At 42.1% G+C, this 11,095-nt stretch overlaps 1 protein-coding gene across 2 annotated transcripts in view; it reads right to left on the bottom strand.

Moving 5' to 3' along the window:
- LOC147025340 (tyrosine-protein kinase SYK-like) overlaps positions 1–11,095 on the bottom strand; it is a 67,607-nt gene that overhangs the window by 16,376 nt on the left and 40,136 nt on the right. For both annotated transcript variants that reach the window (XR_015059463.1, XM_085886227.1), the window contains one exon: positions 950–1,062. Coding sequence is in view for 1 of the 2 variants with exons in the window: in XM_085886227.1 (XP_085742353.1) it covers positions 950–1,062 (113 nt within the window). In the remaining variant the exon portion in view is untranslated. The remainder of the gene's footprint in view (positions 1–949; positions 1,063–11,095) is intronic.

The raw sequence follows: 11,095 nt of genomic DNA, 5'->3' as shown, positions 1-11,095 counted from the left end.
ACGGTCGAACATTTACATCACGAAGTCTTGTTACACCACTTGCCTCTAATATGTCCAGCCTGGGTTCAAATCTCAGCCCAGCTACAAACTGTGATTTTGGTGTTTTACAGGTGGGGTGATTCATCAATGTGTGTGGCGTCGCTGAGATGGACATTAAACGGGATCCCGTCTGCCAACATGAGTTGGTGTACATTACTGATCCCATGGTTTCCTTCGCAAAGAGTTGATGGGCTATCATCAGCACCTTGGCCAAATTCCAAATTCCTGCCCTAACTCGCCAGGATTGAAACCTCAGCCAACTTCTCCAACAGAATTGACGTTCTGTATAGAGCATGGTACATGAATCATTAATGTTTTAATTTGCTTTAATTATACATAACAATGTTGTATGTGGTATACCTTTTAATTATTGCTTTTATTGCCCCATAACATCTTCATCTTAATATCTGCATGTTTTTTCTTAATTTGAACTTTAAAAAAAAATTTTTTTGTCATGATTCCTTAAATTTTTTGTTTCTTCCATATTGATCTCAAGGTTTAATATTAATGTTATGCTTGGTGTTGGCTTGGTGGTTGGGGTGGCTGGTTTGGGATCCTAGGGTCCTGAGTTTGAGCCCTGTTGGATGATGAATCAACACCAGGTGGGGTCGACTCAGCTTGTCATCCTTTCAAGGTTGGTGAAATGAGTACCAGTATACTGGTAGAGGCGCACAGCATCAGCAGCACAGCCATACTCCAAGAAATGATAGCTACCCTGTAGCCAAAGCTGCTATATGCAAGAACAGATATTACTATTCGGCCCATGTCCACAATTAAATCAAGTGTTAAACACAATTACCGTATTTCAAACCTTGAAAACAATAAGGCTAATACAAAAATTTAACAAATAGAGCTCATGAAAGGTATGTAAAGATTGAAATGTCGGAAAGATATATTAAATGAGACTTACTCAATTTCCCAACACCTCAGCATGAGCTGGAAGATAGTTTCAGGGCAGCCAGGTGGCTTTTCCAAGCGCCGGCCTGATTGTAGAAACTTTACCACTTCTGTGGCACGCATACCCTGCACAGAGTACCACCCGTGAGATAAAAAGCACTGTGCAGGAAGAAAGCACCTCATACATCAACTGTACAGTGCCTCAATTAAAAATAGTACCACACATCCTGAAGCTCATCTGGATCAGGAGCAGCAGTCACTCTAACCCCCTGCACACCACCATTGACCCTGCTTTTTTCAATGAAGTGAACAAACTTTGGTACATCAAGGGAGATGAAGGTTGTGGTCGTTTCATTGGAATTTTCTGTGTAGTTCGGAGAAGAGAGCAAATACCTATTTTGGGGGTTGAAGTCCCACCCATCCCCCCCCTTTAGAACCCGTTCATGAGTGCAGATTTTGATGTGGTTGATACACTTTGGTACATTACAGGTGATGAAGGTTGTGGTCAAGTTTCATCGAAATCTTGCGTGTAGTTTTTCAGAAGAGAGCAAATCCCTATTTTTTTGAGGGGGGTCGAAAACCCCTGTGTAGAACCCCTTAATGAGCACAGATTTTGAAGTGGTCAATACACCTTCGTTAGGCATCAGATATGAAGCCTGCGGCCAAGTTGCATCAAAATTGCTTGTTTGGTTGAAGCGATAATGACTGGTGTTTACTGACTCACTGACTCACTCACTTTCGGACACTACTCGATCGCATTGGCTCACCTGACTAAAGTCCAGGTGAGATAAAAATGAAATAAAAAAATGAGCATTACTCGATCATTTCTAGGTTTTCACTGCCCATTGTTCTATTATACAATTAAATGAGTGATCTTTTCAGTTTGCATTCAAAAACAAATAATCCTCAAGATTTACTTCAGGTATCCTGCTGCTCTCTCAAGATCACCATCTCTCAAGATCTCTCAAGATATCTGCGATCACCAAGAATAAGCTTCTTCCGGCTAGGAAAACTTACCTATGCTATGATGGCCATATTTTTTTCGGATCACCATATGACCTTGACCTTCAACATTGAGGGATAGAATGTTTATGAAGAACACATGTCCCTATCAACAATCTGTCCATAAAACTTAACATCAGGAAAATCAGAGGAAAATTATTCAATTTATGATCAAAAAGTTGCTTTTTGTTAATGAGGTCACCATCCGAAATAGTAGGTCAAAGATGCAAATCAAATATCAGGTGTATAACTTCAGTGCTGGGCCACTATTATAATGCAAAAACATCTTGGAAGGCAAAGCTGTCTTTGAGATGCTGCAGTGGCAAAATTGAGCGATGTCAAAAAAGACGCATTATTTTTTTCAGACTGCCATTTGACCTTGACCTTTAACTAGGAGCTGTATGATGTAAATTAAGCATAAATTCACCTTGCTTTAGGCAATTTTGTTCCGTTGAGACAGATCTTCATCAAGTTATGTTAAAATATCTACCATTGGGTCATTACCTGAAAATTAGGTCAAGGTCAAAAAAAATTGTCAAACCTGCATGCTTTTATTACCATTATTGAGGCGAAATTTAATTCCGAAAGTCCTCGGACATTGGCAGAAGAAAGGAAGAAAAATCTAAATGGTGGTTTAATATTCTTTGGGGGGTATGATGTTTAACCCAAAACAGTATGATGTAAATGAAACATAAACACGTCTTTCTCTCGGCATTCTAGTGAGTTCATTTTGTTCTAATCGGACAAACCTTCGTCAAGTTTTGTTGAACAATGCTAAAATTTGGTGACCCTAAAAATTGGGTCATGGTCAAAAAAATTAATGTCAACCCCACACACTTTCAATTGTCATTGTTGATGCAAAATTTCATTCCAAAAGTTCCAGCTGGCTCTGAGATACAGCTCATAAATTTATGCACCGGAAAATGGGAGTACAGGAAGGAAAAAAAAAACAAACCTAAATGGTGGTTTAGTACTGCAATGGGTCTCAGGAACTCTGAGGTGCCATTAAAAATTTAGGGCAGGCACTAATTGTCGAACCAAACCCTGCAACAGAATTTAGTCTTCCCTTATCCGATAGGGGAGGCTGAATTACCATGGACTGCTAATCCAAAATAGTAGTGTGCAATGGGCTCGTGGATTTAGAAAAGTTATTTCCATCAGTCCTGGACAGAGCAGTTGCAGTCCAAATTGCTCATCAGCAAGACAAATGAGTTGATTCAAAGCTTATACAAAAATAGGACTGCTTGTCCTGAAGCTCACCCAGATCAGGAGAAACAGTCACTCAAACCCCCCTGCAGACCTCCTTCGACCCTGAATTCTTTTTAATGCCGAGAACAAACTTTGCTACATCAAGGGTGATGAAGGTTATAGTCAAGTTTCTTTGAAATTCGGTGTGTAGTTTGGAGGAATCAGCAAATACATATTTTAGGGGGGGAGGGTCAAATCCAACCCCATAGACCCCCTTAGTGAGCGCAGATTTTGATGCGGTCAATACACTTTGGTACATCAAGAGTGATAAAGGTTGTGGTCAAGTTATATTGAAATTCAGTGTCTAGTTCGGAGACGATGGCAAATACCTATTTTGGGGGGGGGGGTCAAACTCCACCCCATAGTCCCCCTTAATGAGCGCAGATTTTGATGTGGTCGACACACTTTGGAACATCATGGGTGATGAAGGTTGTGGTCAAGTTTCATCAAAATTGTGTGTGTAGTTTTGGAAAAGAGAGCAAATACCTATTTTTTTTGGGGGGGGGTCAAACCCTGCCCCGTAAACCCCCTTAATGAGTGCAGATTTTGATGCAGTCTCTGCATTTTGGTACGTCATGGGTGATGAATGTTGTAGTCAAGATTCATTGAAATTGTATGTGCAGTTTTAGAGAAGAGAGCAAATACCTATTTGGGGGGGGGGTCAACCCCCCTCAAAGACACCGAATGAGCACAGATTTTAATGCAGTTTATGCACTTTGGTACATCATTGGTAATGAAGGTTTTGGTCAAGTTTCATAAAAATTGTGTGTGTAGTTTCAGATAAGAGAGCAAATACCTATTTTGGGGGGTCAACACGCCCCCACCCCATAGTCCCCCTTAATGATTGCAGATTTTTATGCAGTCAATACACTTTAGTACATCACGGGTGAAGAATGTTGTGGTGAGGTTTCATCAGAATGTTGTGGTGAGGTGAAGAATGTTGTGGTGAGGTATGTGTAGTTTCAGAGGAGATAGCAAATACCTATTTTAGGGGGTCAAACCACCCACCCACCCCCCCCCCCACATAGTCCTCGCTTAATGAGCACAGTTTTGATGTGGTCGATACACTGAGCTCCATTACTGGTGCTGAAGGTTGTAGTCAAGTTTTATCAAAATTGTGTGTAGTTTCAGAGAAGAGAGCAAATACATATTTGGGGGTTGGGGGGTGGGGTCAACCCCCTCCCCCCGTAGACACCTCAATGAGTGCAGAGTTTGATGCGGTTGATACACTTTGGTACACTACAGGTGATGAAGGTTGTGGTCAAGTTTCATCAAAATCATGTGTGTAGTTTTGGAGAAGAGAACAAATGCCTAAATATTTGGGGGGGGGGGGGCGTCAAAAAAGTTCAGATAACAAAGCGCTGGTTTGGTTTGCCAGAGGATCTGGGGTCGATTCCTGGTCAGGACCTGCAATTTTTCCACATGTATTAATGATGGTTCTATCCTGTTCATTTTCTCACGAAATTATAACACCCCCTGTGGTGTTTAATCATGGACAGGGATGTGCCCCCCCCCACAGGGGGAAGACCCTCTCGAGAACAGGCCCTCGCTACTCCTTCGGTTGGCAGCAAGTGCCCTGGAAGCAGTGGGGGAAAGAGTGGCAGTTATGTATCTGTAAGAATTGCATTGCTCAACCAGTCGGTTGCCAAAATAGCTCAGATGGCAGAGCACTGGTACAGTTTGTCAGAGGACCTGGGTTTGAGTCCTGTTCAGGGCCTGTAATTTTTCCATATATATTTGTGATGCTATTATTTAGTGGACCATAAAGCTCCCAAGTTGTCTTTTGTCAAGTGTCGGTGAGCATTTGCCTGCACCATGAACAAATGAAAAATTCCTGTCCTTTCCTGTAATGGGTACTGTTTCAGTGACAGCCACAACCTCAGTCAATGATGCAGCCCCACAGCCTTGTGCAGTAAATGGAATAAGAAGAAGAAGAAGAAGAAGAATGCGGACAATCAAAGAAGATGGAACAGGATCCAATAAGCAAGTCGTTTTCTTTGAGTTAACAATTTTTTGGGGGTACTACTCCGAAAGAGTGAGACGTGATCAAAACAAAAGATTAGTGAGCAAAGAGGGGAGAGCTATCAGAAAAAAAAACATGTTTGGACGTGAACAAGTAAAATAGACATAAAATGTCACAGCCTCCCGTTGTTTAAGTAATTTTGCTGTCCAAAGTTAAAGGACGAGCCCATATTTATGTCCAACGAAAATGGCCACCAATCTCCCAGTCGGTCATCTTTGATGAAATCACAAAATAAAGTGAGGAGGATGTGTATGCCATCATCTATTGCGCTTGAGCTAAGCTTGAAAAAAAATCAGACCATGCCTGTCTGAGAAATGGTTGGGCACACAGTTAAGTAACAAAATGGCCACCAGTACCTTGGATCTGATCTCGACAAAACATGACGTGCATATGTAAGCCATCATTCTTTATCTGTTTGCCAAGTTTAAACAACATCGGTAAATGCATGTCCAATAAATGGTTGAAGTTCAACATCGTGGTTTTTACAACGAAAATGCCACCAGTCGGCCATGTTGGATCTGATCTCAAAAGAAAATGGCGTGCTTATGTAAGCCATCATTCTTTATCTGTGTGCCAGGTTAGAACAACATCGGTAAATGTATGTCTGAGAAATTGTTGAGGACATATTCAACATTGGGTTTTTAGCCCCTGTTGGACTTTGTCCGAAACGGGGGCTGATGGATTTGGTCTCGATTTTCGTGTGCATGCATGTATCCACAACCATATCTAGGACATGTCTGGACTGATTTTATTCATGCTTGGCACAAAGATAATACACATATGCGCATATACATACATATACATATGCGCATCATTATTTTTCGACATCAGATCCAAGATGGCCGACTGTCTGCCATTTTAGTTGTCAAAAAAAACCCGGTGTCGAACATGTCTTCAACAATTTCTCGGACATGCACTTGCCGATTTTGTTCAAACTTGGCAAACATATAATGAAAGATGGCTTACATCAGCATATCATTTTGTTTTTTCGAGATCAATTCCAAGAAAGCCGACTGGCGGCCATTTTAGTTGTACAAAAACCCCAGATGTTGAACACGTCCTGAAACGTTTCTCAGACATGCATTTTTCGATGTTGCTCCAACATAACTGTTACCAACGGAGACTAATGATTTTGTGGGATGCTCTCCTGGAAAGCAGCAACAAGTTCCTTTGCTCATTAAAGAGATGAAATGGTAATTGAGCTTGGACCCTGTTTGAAAGTTTATGAATCATAGAGAATAAGTGTCTTGGTGTTGGAAGTGTTGTTTTCAAGGTGTGCAAATATGAGACTTTTTCTGCAGCAAAATATTTAATACAATGAACCATCATTGTTTTTAAAGTCACATAGCTAGCCACCGAGTTTTGTTGCATGTTATTTCTAATTTCCGAAAGGTTCTTTTGAGAGAATGAAAATTAGCATTTAACCAGTGAGAGCAGTTCCTTACATTTGGTTTAGAAAATCTAGTGATAAATGGAAAAGAATGATCAAGGGCATTCAAAACCATTTAATTATAAATTAAAACGTTTTTTCAGAATCATCAGTGAGGTGGGGGGAATGGAAAATAATTTGATAATTCTTGAATGAACTGTTAAATAATTTTTACTTTCTTTAAAACATTAATTTACGAATTGCCAGTCGTAAGTGAATGTGTTAAAGAAACTCACCCAGACGTTGGATAAAGCCGGTGTTGAGGAAGCCATTTAATTTATCTATAATTCCAGCAATCTGTGTGTGTGTGTGTGTGTGTGTGTGTGTATGTGTGTGTGTGTGTGTGTGTGTGTGTGTGTGTGTGTGTGTGTGTGTGTGTGTGTGTGTGTCTGTGACCGCTGTTTCTCGACAACCGCTGGTCCGATCTAATTGAAACTTGCCAGGTATATTGCTGGGGACCTGCGGATGTGCCTTTTCAAGCTTTGATATTAATCGGACAAGTGCTTCCCAAGTCATGGCCATTTATTTACCAACGAATGACAGGAAGCGTTGTTGCGGCCATTTTTTATCAACCAATGACAGGAAGCGTTGCTGTGTCGCCGTGGTCGATCGGGAAGTGAAACTCAGCTGCATTCGCCATTACGGGTTTTTCCTCTTCTCTTCTCTTCTCTTCTCTTCTCTTCTCTTCTCTTCTCTTCTCTTCTCTTCTCTTCTCTTCTCTTCTCGTTTTTCCTTGCGAAAAGGTAAAATACGTTGGCGCTAATTAAATAATTGGCCATTAAAAGCCTCCGTATTCTTGCCCTGGACGAGGAAACAAAGAAGAAGCGCCGTTTCCTCAGCGATGTTGTTTATGAAGAGGTGTGAACGAGATAAAGGTGTGTACAATGTATATGGAGACGATTTTTATTATTATTTATTTATTGAAGAAAAATTGTTCCCAAAATAATTTATCAAAAAAAGTGCACAACTTTTTTTTGTTTCCAATTGTCAAAACGGTGTGGCCTTTGGAAGTGTTAAATAATTCAGCTCCACTCAACATGCTTGCCAACGAAATACATCTCAATTTGGTGGTAAAAACGATTCACAACGACGGGTTTCCTTACTCATTGCTCTGCAGTCTGCATTCAACCCCTTCATTTGTCATCTCATTGACCTCATTTCATCTATCTATAATTCCCACAATCTGTGTGTGTGTGTGTGTCTGTGTCTGTGTCTGTGTCTGTGTCTGTGTCTGTGTCTGTGTCTGTGTTTCTGTGACCGCTGTTTCCCGACAACCACTGGTCCGATCTAATTGAAACTTGCCAGGTATATTGCTGGGGACCTGAGTATGTGCCTTTTCAAGATTTGATATTAATCGGACAAGTGATTCCCAAGTTATGGCCATTTATTTACCAATCAATGACAGGACACGTGCTGCGTAGGCGTGGCCGATGTGCCATTTAGTTACCAATCACAGGACACGTTGCTGCGTGGGCGTGGCTGCGTAGGCCGGTGCATGGCCAGCCGACGATGACGTCACGTGCCGTGCTGGTTACGATGAGGATCGATTGGTGCCTTAGTTACCATGGGGTAGGAGTGCCAATGGTAAATGGCAGCGAATGGCAAGATAGGTCATGGCAAGCAAAGACCGGGAGGTAAACTTGATTTTAATTAACTCCGTGTGTAAGTATCACAGCAGTTGTTACTTCAATGCAAGCGATAATTCGTGGAATGATGTGAACATTCCGTACGGGCACACACTACTTTTGATTAGTGATGACTTACTGTATTCTAATAATTTCTCGATTTCTTATCCGCATTTATAGATAAACACAATGCCCCAATCCAGTCGTCGTTTATGAGAGTGAAGGAATGGCCTGTGTGGTTGTTTGAAAGTTTTTTTTTTTTTGCATGTACGGCCATGCACATATGGGCATGCAAGAGCGAAGGAACGGCCTGTGTGGTTGTTGTTTCTGGTACGCGGTTTGAATTTTTTTTTGGTATGTACGGCCACGTACGTATGGGCACGCACGTACGGCCATGCACGTATGGACACGCACGTACGGCCACGCGAGAGCGAAGGAACGGCCTGTGTGTTTGTTTCTGGCAAGCAGTTTTAAAGTATATACATATATATACATATATATATATATATATATATATATATATATATATATATATATATATATATATATACATATACATATATATATATATATATATATATAATTTTTTTTTTGTACATACAGCCACGCACGTACGGGCAAGTGAAAGCGAAGGGACGGCTTGTGTGGTTGTTGTTTCTGGCACGCGGTTTGAGGTTTTTTTTGCGGGGGGGAGGCTTTGCACGTACGGCCACGCATCTACGGGCATGCACTAGTATGGTTTAACGATGGTAAGGTAGACTTGGACAGCAGTACGAACTGCAGAAAGGTCAATGCTGATTGCAAGCTGATTCCCCAAAAACGTTGGAATTGTGTTGTTCCAAAAAAAAAAAAAATTGAAAATGTATATCACTAAAAATAGAGCAAGGGCCATTGTTTATGGTGTTTTGCCACAGTCACACATGTGTAATTTTTACTGAGTGCCTTATGCGCACTATTCAGAGGTGACGGTAAAACACTCAGCACTGGAGAAATTTCAAGTTCAGGTAAAGAGAAGGGGAAATATATACATTCATTTTAATCACAAAAATAATGGCCAGCCAATGGAAATGTATTTTATATTTCTGTGGAGGCAGTCCTATATTATTGACTGTGAAATATTTGTAACATGACCTGTGTGTCTCAGACAATCATCGTCACACTTTGCTACCTCCATAGGAGTTATCTGGAGATTCAATGAAATTGCATTTGCTGCTTAAATATGCCATTATTTTCATGCATTATTTTCATTTCATACAATGTGCACAACGTAAATGTGGTGAATTGAGGTGAATTGAGGGACATGACGCGGGATCACATGTTGTGCGTCTCGCGTATAAGGGGAGGTCTCCGCGGCACGGGGTGATTGTCCCCGGGGCATTGCCATTTACATCGGCTGTTCACTTGATGCTCGTTAACTGAAGGTGCTCATTGACTGGTGAGAATGGAGATTATATCGAACTCCGTGCTTACGCGGATTTATTCTGCGATGATTAATTGCACATGTATACGTTACTGCTTATGTACTCCTAGCTGAACCTGTATTCCCCGGTGTGCCCGCAGAAGCGGCTCCAATCAAATGGAATAAAGCCTAAACTCTGAAGGTTCATCTCTCGCTCTCATTTCAATTTATTCCATTTCGCATAGTAAGCGAACATGCCGATCACCCGGCGCATTGTCTGCAAGTCCTGAGGTGGTGGTAGCTCACGGAGCGGGCGCAATCGTTCAGGATCAGGCTTAATTGTGCCGTCGGCTATCGTGTAGCCGAGAAGGTCAATTGACCTTGCCGAGAATACACATTTCTCGTAGTTGAGAGTCAGATTATATTTTCTAGCAATGCTCAAGAATCTGTCCAGATTCCTATCATGTTCCCCCTGATCCCTACCGCACACTGTGACATTGTCCACGTAAACAAAAGTGTCTTTGAGGTTTTCATCTGAGATGATGTCGTCCATAACCCGTTGGAAGCAAGCTACCCATTCGTGACACCGAAAGGTATTCTCCTGAATTGGTAGAGGCGCCTCCCTGCCTGGAATGCGGTGTAAGGTTTGTCTTCCTCTCGGATGGGAATTTGATGATAGGCGCTTCGCAAGTCGATGGTGCTGAATACCTTATAATTGGCCACGCGTTCGACCATCTCGTCTATGCGCGGCAGGGGGTAGGCATCGAGTTGGGTAAAGCGATTGACCGTTTGGGAATAATCGACAACCATTCGTTTCTTATGGTTCTGACTGCTGGTTACTAACACCTGTGCGCGCCATGGCGAATCGCTCGGTTCTATAATTCCTTCTTCCAGTAATCGCTTGGTTTCTGAAGTGATGAAATTCATGTCAGCAGTGGTATATCGCCGCGATTTAATCGCTATCGGTTTGCAGACCGGCGACAAGTTAGCGAACAGCTGGGGGGACGTCACCTCCGCGGTGGTCAACGCATTAAAAATTAGACGAGGCTTGCTTCCTCCAAAGGGTATTTCGACGCTCGTGTGCTGCTTGAGGACATTATGACCCAGAATTACGTCTGCGCACAAATCACGAAGCACCAGTACCCTTACATCCCGATGCGTGTACCCTTTTACGTCCAATTCAACATTGCAGTACCCTCGTACGCGGGATTGTAGTGAGGTGGCGGCCATGCATACCGTATTGTCTGTCGGGTGGATTATCCATTTCCTGCCCTTTACTAGCGAGCTGTTGACGAAACTTTCAGAGCTACCGGTATCAATCAGTGCCTCAGCCATATGCCCGTTAATTCGTACGTTGATGATAGCCTTGGATAGATTCCCCGGGGAGGCTGCAGTTAACTTATTTTGCGAGTAGAGAGCCGCAGAAGTGGGTT

This window comes from Eptatretus burgeri, chromosome 6 (genome assembly GCF_056783735.1).
Source record: "Eptatretus burgeri isolate ZD-2024b chromosome 6, Ebu_testis_v1, whole genome shotgun sequence".
NCBI classification, from domain to species: Eukaryota; Metazoa; Chordata; class Myxini; order Myxiniformes; family Myxinidae; genus Eptatretus; species Eptatretus burgeri.
The sequence above is the reverse complement of the archived record's forward strand: the minus strand, read 5'-3'. Positions and strand labels throughout refer to the sequence as shown.